Below are 16,660 nucleotides of genomic sequence, written 5' to 3'. Positions count from 1 at the left end.
ATAAAATAATGATTCAATATATCTGTTTGCAGTGCAATGAGGCTCTTTTCTGGAAGTCGAGAACAGAAGAACCCTTTGGAATGAGAACAGAAGAACCCACTAAAGTTGATTCCAAATATTAGCTAGCCAAATTAGGCCAGCTCAAGTTAGGTGTTTTGTTACCTTTCCAGATTCAAATGAAAAGCAGTAACTCACAGCTGTTAAAGAGGAAGTGGTGGCAGAGATAGCCAAGCAGCAGAGCAAGTCTGCTTACATAAATAGGTTCTACAGAAGCCTAGAGCATAGAATACTTAGGAAAATTTGTCACACCTATGAATTTGAGAGCCAATGTGATTACTGAAAATTCTCAGCTTATAACTTAGGAGTATTCATCCCTACCAAGCTTGTTCTATTTCTCCTTAGTAATGAGTAACAGCATCTACTTTCCTTAGCATTTCCAGTAGTTGTAGTTAATAGAGGTAGCTGAGCTACTGTTCAAACAAGTATTCTTTGTGGATGAGGATTTTTCAAATGTTTAAGTTACTATTAAGCTACACAAGTTTCTATTAATGCAATAAAATATAACAGGAAAAGAAAAATGGATGCAAGAAACTTTTGCATTTGGCACCTTGTCTAGATTGATACCTCAAGTATTCTCTTTTAATAAAGTTAATGCACACATCAGGACACACCACAAAGATTTGCTACATATTTACAAGGCACCAACCCTTTCTCACCTTAAACGTGAATTAAGCAAATCAATGAAAAGCATATCAAGATCCCCCCACCCACCCCAAAACTGCAGTATAAATATATACTTCAGTTCAGTACAGTTCATGAGAGTTTGGCCTGGGAAGAGTAAAATAATCCAGATCGTTCTTACAATATAGAAACTGTAAACATTTAATAGCTGCCTTTAGGATTGGTGTATTGTGCAAAAGTTATTATTACTGGGTATAGGAATCAAAATGGCAAAAACAAACTATATAAAACTCTGTAAGAAGGTGCTATACTTCTGTGATACAAAAGCAAAGAGGGATATCTTATTGAGATAAAAATGTCATGCTACTCTTAAGAAGCAGAATGCTCCTTTAATGTAGTAAATCTGTAGTGTGTCTGTGGTGTGTGTGTGTGTGTGTGTGCGTGTGTATGTATGTGTGTGTGTGTGCGCTTGTGTGCGCATGTCCACGCATGTGTATGTGCACACATGTATATGTGTGGGCAGAATTTGTTTTAATTTAAGGCCTAATGAGTAAGGCTTGTTTGAACAAATGAAGTGTGGAGATTAAAAGTCTTGAAACAAATGCATACTGGCATAATGGAAAAGCACCAATGTGAAAGGAAGCAGAAGTCCCCACACAACTTGCTTTGTGGATTTTCTGGTAAATTCCCTGCAGTAGAAGGCCATTGATTTTATTCTTAAAAATTACTCTAAATTCATTAACTGTTAATAATTCCATCCCATGAGATGGCTAACCCTGGCTTTTTCTGTCATTTTACGGACTCTGCCTGATCTGGATGTACCAAGATTCAGAGGATCCTCAGTGGACACAAAATTGTCATTATCCGAATCATCATTATACAAAACAGTCCTCCTGCCTTGGTTTCTTGTTTTGATTCGAGGAAGTCTACTGAAAGGTCCTGAAAACATGGTATCAAATTCATCATCAGCAATACGTGCTCGCTTGGCTCTGGAGGCTCCTCTAGATGCACCTCTTCCTCCTCTCCCTCGCCCTCGCCCTCTCCCCCCACCTCCACCTCTCCCTCGCCCCCCTCGCCCCCTGCCACCTCTGCCTCTGCCTCCTCTACTCCATCTACCCCATCTTCCCCATCTGCCTCTTCCTCCTGTGCCTCTCATCTTCCAGTTTCTCTTTCCATTGGCATGTTGTTTTCTGAGTTTTCTTTTAGGTCTGGTTTGTATGAATTTGCTATAGCCATGATCGCCATCTACATAATCTTGGTCTGTTCTGGAAGTAGATTCCGAGTCAGAATCGGAGCCACAGGTGCTTTCTGAACTTAAACTGGAGCCTAGCTCTCCACTCTCGGAGGAGGACAAATGCGCTTTCTCTTTTGTTTCTTTCATCTCCTTTTCTTCTCCTGCCATGCTTTCGTCCTCTTCTGATGCACTGAGTAGTTTCCTTTTGGCTCCTGTTCGGGGCTCTCTGCCATCGCCATTTGTAAGAGGCCCATCAGTGGAGTGATCTAAAGTAAAAATGAACGAGTTTTTGAGAAATCAAGCCTTGACATTGTAAGACAGCCATTCAGACTCAAAATCAAAATAATCTACTAAAAATATCTAGGGCCCCAAACTGACTGGACAGAATCAAAGGTGTTGGAATAGATCTTAGATCTATTTGAAGGGACAGATAGTTTGGATCCTTATTCCACACTTCTTTTGAAGTAAAAAAAAAAAATAGGCTGAGGGATTTTGAGTTTATCTGGGCAGAAATTTTAGCATAAACTTAAGAAGAATTATAAGGAAGCATACAAGTCTCATTTATTCAATTAATAAATCCTTAGCAATTAACTGGTATGAAACAGGTATTAGTAGGAGGTTGGAACTTGCTATCATACATCATGATTCATATACTACTAAGGACAGTTTGGATGATAACAAAGTGAATAAAAAACTAATACAATTTTAAGTAGAGAAAAATGCTAAACAATGAAAATAAGAGCACAAACATATTTGACTGTGTTTTGGGGTGCTATCTAGTAGATCAATGAGATGTTTCTTAGAATGCAATACTTAAAGAAAGAGTTAATGAAGTGAAATGTGGGGGAAAGTTTGAGTAGTAGAAAAAGAACTAAGAAAATTCAGTCTAGACAGGATGGAGTAGAAAAACGAAATGGTAGGAGATGGTCAGAGAAAGACAACATCTGATTTACATTTAAAAATATTACTGGTGTTCTATAGAGAACAGACTGTAGACGGTGGTTAAGTAGACAGAACTGGAGAAGAGACCCCTGAATCAGTAGTCTAGGTACGGCATAATGAGGGGTCAAGAACTGACATCTAATCTGGTACAACATTTCCACCTAGAAGGCCCACCAGAATAATTGTTTTTCAAAGGTGGAAACAATGGGACCTGCTGAAGGTTTTGATGCCAAATACTAAGAATAAAACAGTGTATCCCCTATGCTTTTAGTCTAAGACATGGGTAATGGGCAGAAATACTGGATGAGTTGGGAAACACTATACAAGACTATACAAGTTTGGGCAGCATGTTGAGAAAAGGCCAAGTTTTCTAGTTTTAGATGCCAGTAGACATCTAAAAAAGACATGAAAAAACAAACAGGGATTAAGAGGATAGCTCAATGGTAATATGCTTAGCATGCACAAAACCCTGGGTTCAGCTCTTGGTATACATTTGCATATGTATGTACATACATAAGCACAGCCAAAATGAAATGAGATATCATGCATGTCTACAAGCTGGATCTCCTAAGATTATGGAGCTAGGGAGGGAGTTCCAGACATTTTCAGTCTATGAAGAGAAATAAAGGGAGAGAAAATGGATGAGGAAAGCAAAGTATGTTATCTTAGCATTTAAAGGTAGAATTGCTAGGCCAAGGCCCTAACTCCCTAAGGAAATTCATTTGGAGACTGGAGTCCTTTACATAGTAAAGAAAGTTAATGAAGGTCACAATTATTATGGAAAAAACAAAGAGATTAGGAAGTTTCTAAGTTTCTCTCATCTTTTTACCCCCCCCCCCCCCACACACACACACATGGTTGGGAGTGAGGCCAGAGACAGAGGAGCACACAAAGGAACAGAAATATAGAGACAGACAAAATGGCCACAAGGAATACAGCTTAAATGTGGTCTTCTACAAGCCTGAGGAAAAGAAAGTTCTTGTCAGATAATACTCTCCATGCACCTTGATTCCTCAGACTTAGAGGCTCCAGAACTGTGGGAAAATGAAAGTCTGTTGTTTAAGCTCCTCGCTCTGGTATTTTATGGTTATCTAAAGTGACTAAGACACTCAGCTAGAGACTAAGTTGGTGTCACACACACACACACAACAAAAAAACGAGGAGATAAGCTATTTTAGTAGTATTTACGAATTATAGAGGGGCTGGAGAGATGGTGAAGAGGATTTGCTGTTCTTGCAGAGTTTGTTTTCCATGTGCCCACATGGGCAGCTCAAAACTGCCTATATCTCCAAGTCCAGGGGAATCTGATACTGTCTTCTGGACTCTGTGCACTAACACGTACAAACCCACAACCAGACACAAACATATATACAAAATCACAAATGCAAATTTAAAAAGATAGAATTAACAAGGCTTTACAACTATGTGGATGCAAGAGGAAAATGGAGAGTTGAAAATTACTGAGTAGGCCATGGTGATACGAGCTTCAAACTTCCCTACTCTGGAGTCTAAGTTAGAAAGATAAAGAATTTGAGGTGAGCTTAGACTACCTAGTGAGAGCACACCTTTAAAAATAAGATTTAATGGGATGTACTCGCTCATAATTGGTTTCTAGCCATAAATAAGGGCCACGGAGTCTACAATAGGTGAACCTAAAGAAGCTAAGTAAGAAGGTGAACCCAAGGAAAAACATACAGTTATCCTCTTGGCTAAGGGAAGTAGACCAAATTGCTGGGGAGAAAATTGGGATCTTGGGGGTGAGGTGGGATGGGGGTAAGGGAAGATAGGGAGAGAAAAGGTAGAAGGGAAGGAGGGGGGACTTGGGGAAACAGGAGAATTGGGATAAAGGAAGGGTGGAAAGGGGAGCACGGAACCACAATTCTTAGTTAAGGGAGCCACTTTAGGGTGGGCAAGAGACTTGACCCTAGAAGGGCTCCCAAGTGCCCAAGATGAGGTTCCCAGTTAGTTCCTTGGGCAGCTGAGGATTAGTAACCTGAAATGACCCTATCCTAGAGCAATACTGACGAATATCTTGCATATCATCATAGAACCTTCATCTGGTGATGGATAGAGACAGAGACCCACACAGGAGCACTGGACTGAGCTCCCAAGGTCCCAATGAGGAGCAGAAGGAGGGAGAACATGAGCAAAGAAGTCGGGACCACGAGGCATGCACCCACCCACTGAGACAGTGGAGCTGATCTACTGGGAGCTCACCAAGGCCAGCTGGACTGTGACCGAAAAAGCATGGGATAAAACCGGACTCTCTGAACATGGCGAACAATGAGGGCTGATGAGACGCCAAGGACAATGGCACGGGGTTTTGATCCTACTTAATGTGCTGGCTTTGTGGGAGCCTAGCCAGTTTGGATGTTCACCTTCCTAGATATGGACGGAGGGGGGAGGACCTAGGACTTACCACAGGGCAGGGAACCCGGACTGTTCTGTGGACTGGAGAGGGAGGGGGAGAGGAGTGGGGGGAGGGGGAGAAGGGTGGGAGGAGGGGGAGAAGGGTAGGAGGAGGGGGAGGGAAATGGGAGGCTGGGAGGAGGTGGAAACTTGTTTTTTTGTTTATGTTTTTTTTTTCTTTTCTCAATAAAAAAAATAAGATTTAAGTTGAGTGAAAAGGATGACTGTGAGACACAAACGTGATGAAAAGGAATGAAACTATTTTTAGGAAGCTCCTAGAAATGAGCCTGGTAGAATGAACAGATGTTTGGGTTGGTACATCTCCATAGGCCCTAGCATCAGGAAGATTAGTTTAAACTGGAAAAGGTGGCACATGCCTTTATTTCCAGCACCCAGGAGGCAGAGGCAGGCAAAACTCTGAGTCTGTGGCCAACCTGGTGTACATCGTGAGTTCCAAACCATCTAAGAACTACATAGTACCACCCTGGCCTATAAAAAATATGACGACTGCTTTAGTCAACAGATTTATTAGAGTTCTTTATTTGCAGAAGCCAAAGATCAAGAGAGCTAAAAATAGCAGAAAACTGCCAATAAAGCTCAGCACAAGCAAAGTAAAGACAAAGAACTGTATAGGAATATCAGCAGAGTCTAGAAAGCAGTGAAGACAAGCTTAGAGAAGAGGCAGGAAACAGTGTCCAGTGACACTGAGAACAGGAAGTTAGATACTGAGAAAAGGAACACTGCTTGGGCAGTCTGCATTACTGGTGATTGGGGGAGAAGAGCTTTGTGGAGAGTGCCTGGCACACAAACTAGGCTATGAAGGATAAAGGGTCATGGATGAAAGAAGAGGCATGAAATGTAGGCTACTCTGTCTATAAGCTTTCCCACGAAGAATAAATATGAACAAAGCAACAGAATCAGAGAGAAATAGATTTCAAAATGGGAACTATAAAAATAAGTCACAACTGCTTGTCAGTCTTTTATCGCAGATCAACAACAATGTGTTTCAATATTTTTCATATAACCAAGAATGTATTTATAGTCTATTTTAGGTCATCTGGTGATTATAAAACAATGCATAAGAAAAATTAATATCCACTAAAAATGTACATAAAGTTAAAATGAATTCCAAGTAACCTATTTGTAAAACCAAATTAAATATTTTTACAAACTTCAAATAGTTGAACATAGAAGTATCTTTGAGCATGTTCAAGGTGTGTACAGGACCCTTTATAAGAGCTTCTGGATAATAGTAAACTTCAAATACTTATAAAACCAATTCGCTTGGCATACAAGATAGATAAACATACTCATGAATTAAGTCAATGATTTTTGTAAGCACTAAATTTTTCTTCAAATATAAAGTTATTGAAACAGCCTGGAAGAAGGAGTGCTTTTGAAATATTTGAGACCTGTTCACTTCTTATTGACATGGTTTAATACATGAAAAATTCTGAATGTTTCCTGACAGTCTGGTTCTTATGCACTTGGGGAAAGAATTCTTCATTTCGTTTTGTTCTCTTATTCATTTCATTTTACATTCTGTTCAAAAGTAGTTGCCAAACATCTGTTCCAAACTGTGCTTATAAAATCCCTTTGACTTAAATTTGGCTATTATAATTCTTACTCGGTACCAAGACATACTAGCTGTACTGCCCTAACACATCATCTTTTTAAATGACTCGTCATCCATCATACAAAAATAGAAAACAAGTTACCTCTCCAATATTCCATTTCCTACCTTGTTTAACTGGTAAAACTCTATTACGAAATGATTTGGCTTTTCCTGGGTCATGGCTATTTCCACTTCGGCTATATCCACTGAAACTCGATGGAGAAAATGGCCCATCTCCTTCATCATCAAGTAGATATTGTGAAACACCTTCAGCAGCATCTGAAACTTATGTTTAAAGAGATTATGATGTTAACATAATTTTGTTTTTCAGGAAATTTTAATACAGGCTGCTTTTAAAACTACCTTCACTACTTTACTTCATGATAAAATTAAACATTGCTTTACAACTGGTATCCCACATATATTCCCAGCTTTTTGGAAACTCAGCTAGGAGGACAGTGAGTTTGAAATCTATTTTGGCTACTTAGCAAGACCCTAGAGCCCACCCCCAAAGTAAGTATGAGTATGTGACAACAGGAAAACAAACGATTTATCATCACTAAAAACTTTCAAATACAAAATGTCAAAAAAAAAAAAACCTGAGAAAAAACCTCCATCACATATTAATCTCCAAGTCTTACACTGACAAATATATTGTACACATTCTTGGAGATATTATAGATAATAAAAATCATACAGCTACAGAACTTTCAAAGGGACATTTAATTTAGATTCATACAGTTAGGTGTTAGAGAGAGAAGGCTCAGCATTTAAAAGTATTGGCTGGCTCACCTTCCTAAACCTGAACGGAGGGGGGAGGACCTTGGACTGCCCACAGGGCAGGGAACCCTGACTGCTCTTTGGACTGGAGAGGGAGGGGAAGGGGAGTGGGGTGTGGGGAGTGGGGGGAGGGGGAGAGAAAAGGGAGGTGGGGAGGAGGCGGAAATTTTTAATTAAAAAAATTAATAAAAAATAATAAATAAATAAATGCTGAGAATAAAATAAATAAATAAATAAATAAATAAATAAACAAACAAATGAATAAATAAATAAATAAATAAATAAATAAATAAATAAATAAATAAATAAGTAAAAGTGTTGGCTGCTCTTCTATAGGATCCGAGGAAGATTCCCAGCACCCACATGGCAGCTCACAACCATCTGTAATTCCAGTTTCAGGGGATCTGCCACCCTCTTCTGGCCTCTGCGAGTACCAGGAATGTACATGGAGTATAAATGCACAGGTAGGCAAAAGACTCATAAATACACAATAGATTTTTTTTAAAGTGGTTTTGAAAAATCACCTAATCAAAGAAACCAAATCACTTTACCTAATGTCTTACAGGAGTGCCATACAGCTAGCAAGTAAAATAATGATTAAAATGTAATTTTTCTAAATCCAAATCTATTGCTCTTTGTACTATAAACAGTGATACCAACTCTATATCCTTTAATTAGCACCAAAATTATAGAACACAAAACCAAAGATATATTTACCAGGAGAAGAGAAAGGAGAACCAGTCCTGGCATAAGACACTGAGGTATTCTGGTCATTTTTAGGCTGTAACTTCATTTGCTTCTGCTTCCCTTTCGGGCTGTAAATAAATAAATAAATATAGATATACAATTATGAACATTTTTTTCTGTTAGTAATTCAATATGATGAACAATATGACACAAAATTCTGATGGTGACCAAAATGGAAACTACCTAGAACTTCAAGTGAAATACCTAAAGTAGGTGAGCTGACAAAGTGAAGCTTCAATCACATAACAAAATTAAAAAATTAAAAATTTAAAGGCACAGTAAAATCAGCATAATCAATACTTTGGGCTACAAACTCCACCTTTGCACAGAAACAGGACTTCTTTTTTTTTTTTTTAATTTATTTATTAAGGATTTCTGCCTCGTCCCCGCAACCGCTTCCCATTTCCCTCCCCCTCCCCCGATCAAGTCCCCCTCCCTCATCTGCTCGAAGAGCAATCAGGGTTCCCTGACCTGTGGGAAGCCCAAGGACTGCCCACCTCTATCCAGGTCTCGTAAGGTGAGCATCCAAACTGCCTAGGCTCCCACAAAGCCAGTACGTGCAGTAGGATCAAAAACCCACTGCAATTGTTCTTGAATTCTCAGTATTCCTCATTGTCCGCTATGTTCAGCTAGTCCGGATTTATCCCATGCTTTTTCAGACCTAGGCCAGCTGGCCTTGGTAAGTTCCCAATAGAACATCCCCATTGTCTTAGTGTGTGGGTGCACCCCTCGTGGTCCTGAGTTCCTTGCTCGTGCTCCGTCTCCTTCTGCTCCTGATTTGGACCTTGAGATTTCTGTCTGGTTGGGAATATACCCAAGAGAGGCCCTATCATACAACAAAAGTATATGCTCAACTATGTTCATGGCAGCATTGTTTGTAATAGCCAGAACCTGGAAACAACCTAGATGCCCTTCAACGGAAGAATGGATGAAGAAAGTATGGAATATATACATATTAGAGTATTACTCAGCAGTAAAAAACAAGGACTTCTTGAATTTTGCATACAAATGGATGGAAATAGAAAACACTATCCTGAGTGAGGTAAGCCAGACCCAAAAAGAGGAACATGGGATGTACTCACTCATATTTGGTTTCTAGCCATAAATAAAGGACATTGAGCTTATAATTCATGTTCCTAGAGAAGCTAAATAAGAAGGTGAATCCAAAGACAAACACATAGGCATCCTCATGAATATTAACCTTCATCAGGCGATGAAAGGAGACAGAGACAGAAACAGGACTTCTTGAGTCCCCTGAGACGTGCTAAGTTTACTCGCCAACCTTACGGATGAGCTACCACATACAAAGTGCTTTAATGCCTACTGCTACATCAGTGTAATGTACCTAGGAGCTCTGCTGCTGGACAGTGAGCTGCTGCTGCTTCTCAGGCGTTTCCTGTACCGAGGCCTTCTCCTCTTCTGACTTTGGATTGCTGACTTATATTCAGAGATGATATTTTTAATGTGATTTTCAAATAAGGCAGACAATCTCAGCGTCATGCTATAGATCTGGAAAGGTGGAAAGCACAGCCTTGTTTTAGCAATCACAGAAGAGGATGAACATCATTCCCGATGGAAAACACACACTAGCTATTTGAAATTCTGGAGGAATTAAGATGTCATTTTCATTTATTAAAAGTAATAAAAACTTTAAAAGATAGTATTTAGTGCTGTGAATGACGGGAAAATCCTCATATATTATAAGATAATTTTTACTGAGACAATATCCCAAAAGATAATTTAAAATATGTATCATAAAACATTAAAGATACACCTATCATTTGGTTAATAATTTGACCTCTGGAAATCTGTTGTAAGGAACAATCAGGGGACTATACACACATGATAAAAATGCTAAATGATATTAAAGACTTTAGCTAGTCATTATTCGTGTAAAGTAGGAAATTATTTTTTAAATCACTCAATTTTCTAGTAACAGAATACTAGTAAAAAATGAAATCAACAAAACTCCAATAAACCATTAAATAGTCAGAGAAAAGAATACCATCAAAAACCTCATTTTAAACAGTCATCATACAGATCAGATCATCTCTTAACCCTCATCAGAGAAACTTGCCCCTTACAGCAGATGGCACTTAACGTCGAGACCCACAATTGGTCAGTGTGCAGAAAGCAAAAGTGTAAAGTGCTCAGCCCCAATCAGACTTTCATATTTCACCCCAAGGCTCAGGGATCTTCACAGAAGAGAGGGGAGAAAGGCTGTTAAGAGCCAGAAGTGGTGGATGACTTCAAGGAAGCAGGACAGATACACATACGAACCCAGAGAGAATATGAAAGCATGTACAAGTTCTGCATAAGGTCCAGACAGACAAAATCCCAGCTTAGAGGGCAGGAAGGTTGATCATGTAATCCTATCACTAGCTGAGGGGCTATATAGCATGTAATGGTGACCCATTTTAATGAGGTGACATCCCATGGTTGGCTAAGAATAAGAGATTCCAAGACTATCTGGGCAACAAAATTGGTTTGATGAGAAATGAATTAAAAGAAAAAAGTAAGTTCAAAGTTGGGTGGGAAGGGATGGGACGTTTGACAGGGTAATAAGTGATTATGTTCAAAATATATTGCATGAAATGCTCAAATAATTAATAAAAATGATGTTTAAAATCATAATACACATATAACAATGACTTTAAATATGAAATCTAATATTTTATAAGCACCTGAATGTTAAGTTTAGTATAGATAGGACTAGAAGAAAGCACATTAAATATTAACTATAAATAAAAATGTGATAGTTTGATTTTTAAAATATTTTTCCATATTTTTCAAACTTTCTATTACTCTAAAAGTTATGATGAAAGGGAAAAGGAAATGCAAAAAAATTACAACCTAGAGAAATTGGTGAAAATTTTACTGTATATTAAAGAGTTGAAGCATTTAGACATATGCATACCATGCAACTAATCTGACAGTAAGACACTAGTGGCTCCAAAAGAGAAATATTACTGTTTCTATTTCTTGTTCTCAAGATATTTTCAGTTTTGATAATATATAAGGAAATGTTTAACATGAATATGAATAAAGTTGTAACTTCCCAAAAGGGATGACTTTGTGATAGTAATGGGAATATCTATATTAAGAGCTAATTAAAACATTTCATATAAACTAATATTGTCAACTACCTTTATATTTTATTTATCAGTTCATTTAATGGAGATTTGAGTATTTAAATTATTAACTTTCCTTTCTTTTTCTTTTCTCTGGCAGATGTAATTATCATTAAAGAATAAAGTAAGATAAGAGAAAGAAAAAGCTGCTTAATTTCAGAATTATTCTAAAAGTATATTTACATATGCCTTGAAAAGAATCCAGAGTGCATAGAAGATACTGAGAATGCAACTTGTTTACAGATCTTGCAAACTGTGGAAGGAAAACTGCCTGAAATACATAACTGCCCATTTAATATTAGTTTCATACCCTTGACTTTTTATTAGAAGTATAAGCTTTGGAGTTGCTGAATATTTGGCGAACATCTTTATAAAATTCCAGAGGACTATCATAATTTCCTGATTCCAAAGTTTCTTTCACAGTGCTGAAGTCCATAGGTGTGTCTATACCATCTTGATAATCCTACAAATGATAATGTGTTACATTTAAATACTCAAATTGCAAAACAATCCTAAATAAAATAGCACTGAGAATTACATTACCCACTGAAGCAAGTTATCTTGACACAAACACCACCTTTATGTCTACCAACTACTTATTCCCGCTCCCAAACCAAATCCTTTTTAGGTTTCTGAAAATAACATGAGTTTAAAGGGTTAAAAAAGAAAAGTCAAAGTCGCTGGCTTGAGCTGCTGACACAGTGCCAAAGTTATCTAATGACAGATGATGGGATTTTCAGGTAGAATTGCAGAGTCCCACTCCACAAACTACCTTCATATTTCCAAGATTCTGAGTTAGGACATTTCACATAAGTTGTCACTAGTTGAGGTCAAAGTTTGTGCCGGGTACCCCTCTTCTCTGTCTATATGCAGTGGAGGCTGGCTTTAAACTCCTGATTCTCCCATCTCAGCCTCTCAAGGACCAGGGTTATAATTCTGCACCATCACATTTGGCTGCCTTTTGGATCTTTAACCAATGTGATTTGTTATTTCATCTCAAGTTTTCAGTCTCACCGATTCAGAACTTAGTTTGATTGCAATTAGAAGAAAGAAAATCCATTTTAACTTAAATCTTTCAAGTCCATTAAGTTTTTCCAAGGGCTATCATATAGAATAATATCTGAAACAGACTTATATTTCCCACTACCCTGAATACCTTTCAGTAAAACACATATGTATTCAGTCACTCATGTTACTTACAATGTTAAGAAGTAAAACCACCACATTTTCATCTACCAAGAAAGAGAAAAGAGCAAAAAAGTAGCAGAGAAAGGGTATTAAAATAGATTTCCTTAAGTTATAAAAACACCAAAAGTATATTCCAACAGCTTATGCCTTCTAAAGCAGTGATATTTTCATAAGGAATAATGTTGGAACGTGTATAGTAAGACAAGAACTCAAATTCCTCAGCTGACTATTTAGGGAAATCTGTGCGGGAAATATCACTGTGACACAGATATAATAAAGTCCACTGAATGTTCTCTGCTTTGCTGCATGGCTTTCTAGCCATATCTCCAAATAAACAACTATATGATGTCATGAAGAACAATTCTGAACACACGCTGATTCAAAAACCAAAATTAAAAAATTAAAATGACCAAAAATTTAAACAAAGGTATAAAAAGAAACTAAGTTGAATTGAAAGGCAAATTGAGCAAAGTGCACAAAATTTGTGTTTGGCATGAAAAGTTTCAAAGGGAACACCACAAAACCAGCCTAAGCCTACCTCAGACTGAGATGGATCTTGACTATCTGGAAGAGCTGATGCTGAGGGTTCTCCTTCTTGCTGTTGGTGAGCCTGTCAGGATAAGGAACACAGGTCATTTTCACATCACCACTCCACAGGATCAAGACTTGCAATGAAGTTGTGATTCAAAGGCTCAAAAATCCACAAACAAAAATAATGTTTTACTTGAAAGATTTCTGTGTTTACCATACTCTGCTTTGAAAAATATAAGCCTCATGTGTCCTCCTCAAACTTCCTACAAACAAATCAAACTTAGTTGATTGCAATATTGTTACTTCTTTTTCATTCCAAAACATACACAATATGTTCCCAAGTGTCTACAGTATATGGAGTTGTCACATATTTATAAAAGAAATCCTAGTCACAGGGCAAAGTAGTGCGTGCCTTTAATCCTAGCAGTGGGGCACACAGTGTCAGCTTAGGACACAGTAGTCCCATACCAGCCTGGAGAATACAGTTAGACCCTGTCTTGAAAGTAAAAATAATTCTATAATCTAAACTGTCATAATGTTATCTTGTTGAAAAGTAACGTTGGTATGTGGATAATTATAAGTAGCCATATTGATAACAAATTTACTATAAATTAAACAGGTTTGACATATATTATTACTAAGTCTACAGTGTGTAAAGGTATTATTAGAAGTTAGTTGACTAAAATAAATAAATTAAAGCATGAACTAAATGAAAAGGGCTTTTCATTTGTTTTCTTGTAGACGGCATCTCACTATGCAGTCCTGGCTCGCCTGGATCTCTGTGAAGACCAGGCTGCCCTCAAAAGCCCCATTATCCAGCTGTCTCTGCCTGTGAGGAAAGGCATGTGCCGCCACATCCAGGTGATTCCAGTCTCTTCTAGCAACTATATCAATTCCATCCTAAGTCCATGGCTACTGTTTTAAAGAGTTATAACTAAAAGGAAAATTGTTCAGACATAGATACTAGCTTGGATAATTAACAGAAATCATCCTGTTGGTAATTATTTCAGCAATGGGATGCTTACTGGTTGAGAAGGAGGATCTGCAGGCTGTCGAAATGGCTCTGAGTCTTCACGTTCATAAATGAGGCTCAATAGTTCTTTGCATTGTTTTTTCCAAGCGTCAGGATTACACTTCAAAGACGGTCTTCTGCCTCGACATTTGACCTACAAATCAAAGAGAATTAACCAGAACTATTCCTTGATTTTCTCAGAAAAGCCTGGTATTACCCAAGTCCAGATCTAAGCAGCCATGTTAACACGGCCATCACCCCGATGGCAGTCACTTGTATAAGATGCACCAGCTACTGCTTATATGTCTTACTTAAAAGCGCCATTCTGTCTTGCAAAAAAAAAAAAAAAAAAAAAAAAAGCAAATGCCAACAATTCTAGTATTCTGTATTTCCTTTCAAGAAAATCTAAACTGCAAATAAAGTACAGACAAGTAAATGTCTCCCTACTCCCCTTGACTTAAAAAGTGTCGACCTGTGGCCAGTACTTGGGAGCCTGAACTGTCTCTTGAATTGTAAAGACTGTTTATTTAAACAGTATAAACAACATTACTGTGCAGATGGCCTGCTTTTCTTGTAGGAATCTGGGATGAAGATATGTCTTAGTCAGAAGGTGCCTACATACCCCAGTCACTAGTAAAATTTTTGGTAACTGAGTCACTAATCACATACATATTTCCGTTTTTATTGCTGTGAGAAGACTGCTGTATAGTCCCCTCATAGGAGAAAGAAAACCTATGGGAACTGATATGGTTCCACCCAGCCCTTGCTGTTTTTTTCTTGCGTTTGGTCTGTATGTCGCGGCCTGCTGCTGTAATGAATCTAAATCATGTGTAAGCTATGTATTTGCTTCCAAGAGTCTCAGCTACTCTCAAAAAATTGGGATAAGGACTTCCCACAGGACAGGGAACCCTGATTGCTTTTCGGGCTGAGGGGGGGGGGGGGACTTAATTAGGGGAGGGGGAGGGAAATGGGAGGCGGTGGCTGGGAAGAGACAGAAATCTTTAATAAATAAATAAATTAAAAAAAAAAGAATTGGGATCTCTTGACTCAGGAAACCTGGAAATGTTTGATCTCAGAAAGTTACTCATTTCCTCACCCTTCTTCCAGATGAAGTTCCAGGACCATCTGAATCTAAATCGACCATTTCTGTATCCTAAAAGAAAAAAGGAAAGTGAGACGCGCTAAGTCACATTAGAAGGGGTACAGATTAAAATGCATATTCACAAGTAAATAGCAAAGATAACGACAGTTAACTTTCGTTCATTGAGGCGGGCAGCAGAGCAAATGTAGGAGGGAGAGTCACTTCAAACTGTGATAATACATTGTGTATAGGTTAGAAAATATACCGGGAGGAAAATAAAAAGGCTTTCTCTTTAAGTTAGAATAAGAAATAAGGGAAAAGGTGAACTTTGTAGTCAAATAAGTATGAGTATGAAAAAAATCTTATTCTATATGACATACCATAATCTGATATACCATAATCATGACTTATTCCCAATTAAACATTGCTAGTTCAATAATTAGGACATTTTCCCAAGGGAAATATAAATTTGTCCTAATTCAGTTAAGTATGTCTCAGAGTGATAAGTTTATCAATACAAAGTCCAGACCTAGGCACCACTGGTGAAGGGCACAACAACTCCATAATGCATAGGAGAAATGAGATCAGGCCTTATTGATATTCCTTCGCAATAAAATCAAGTTCTTAAAACTTTACATTTCATTTCTATTCTAAGCAAAACAGTGTGAGTTTGTGGAGAAAGTCTTATTACATCAAAATCCTAAATTGAAATATATTAATGTTAAGGGTTAGGAAAAATATAAGAAAAAAATGAATAATTTTGCTTGATTTTTTTTAATTGGTTAGTATCTAACTGCTGTATCACATTTTCCATATTACTTGACTAAATAGCATTTAGGTATATTAAAATACATTATTTGATAGTCACATAAACTTATACCAGGAAAGTGTCACTTGAAATTACCATCTAAAGACTAAAGATGCAAACAAAATGTTGTGGGATAATCTTTTTTTTTTTTTTGTATACTGTAAGATGTGCCTAAGGCTCCTTCTGATTGGTTTAATAAAGAGCTGGATGGCCAATAGCTAGGCGGGAGAGAATAGGCGGGACTTCTGGGCAGAGAGAGAAACTCAGCATTAGAAACAGGTTAAGTTATAAGAGCTAGTTAGGAACTAGTCTAAAATTAACATCAACTAAACAGGTTTTTTTCTTTTTGATTTGTCAAGACAGGGTTTCTTTCTCTGTGTAGCCCTGGCTGTCCTGGAACTCACTCTATATATCAGGCTGGCCTTGGACCTCAGAGATCCATTTGCCTCTGCCTCCTAAGTGCTGGATCATAGGTGTGCACTACTGCTGCCTAGTTCGAAC

At 37.9% G+C, this 16,660-nt stretch overlaps 1 protein-coding gene across 1 annotated transcript; it reads right to left on the bottom strand.

Moving 5' to 3' along the window:
- Window positions 1-1,426: 1,426 nt before the first annotated feature.
- On the bottom strand, window positions 1,427-15,423 carry LOC121445600 (bromodomain and WD repeat-containing protein 3-like; the record flags this gene model as incomplete). The annotated part of the gene is made up of 8 exons (XM_041647747.1): window positions 1,427-2,181; window positions 7,008-7,166; window positions 8,379-8,476; window positions 9,754-9,917; window positions 11,850-12,002; window positions 13,266-13,337; window positions 14,284-14,424; window positions 15,367-15,423. Coding segments are annotated over 8 exons (1,599 nt in total), but the record flags the coding sequence as incomplete, so codon positions are not given.
- Between the last annotated feature and the right edge of the window lie 1,237 nt (window positions 15,424-16,660).

Source organism: Microtus oregoni, unplaced genomic scaffold (assembly GCF_018167655.1).
Source record: "Microtus oregoni isolate MIOR12 unplaced genomic scaffold, Mior012 000222F_ref0000416, whole genome shotgun sequence".
Lineage (NCBI taxonomy): Eukaryota > Metazoa > Chordata > Mammalia > Rodentia > Cricetidae > Microtus > Microtus oregoni.
The sequence above is the reverse complement of the archived record's forward strand: the minus strand, read 5'-3'. Positions and strand labels throughout refer to the sequence as shown.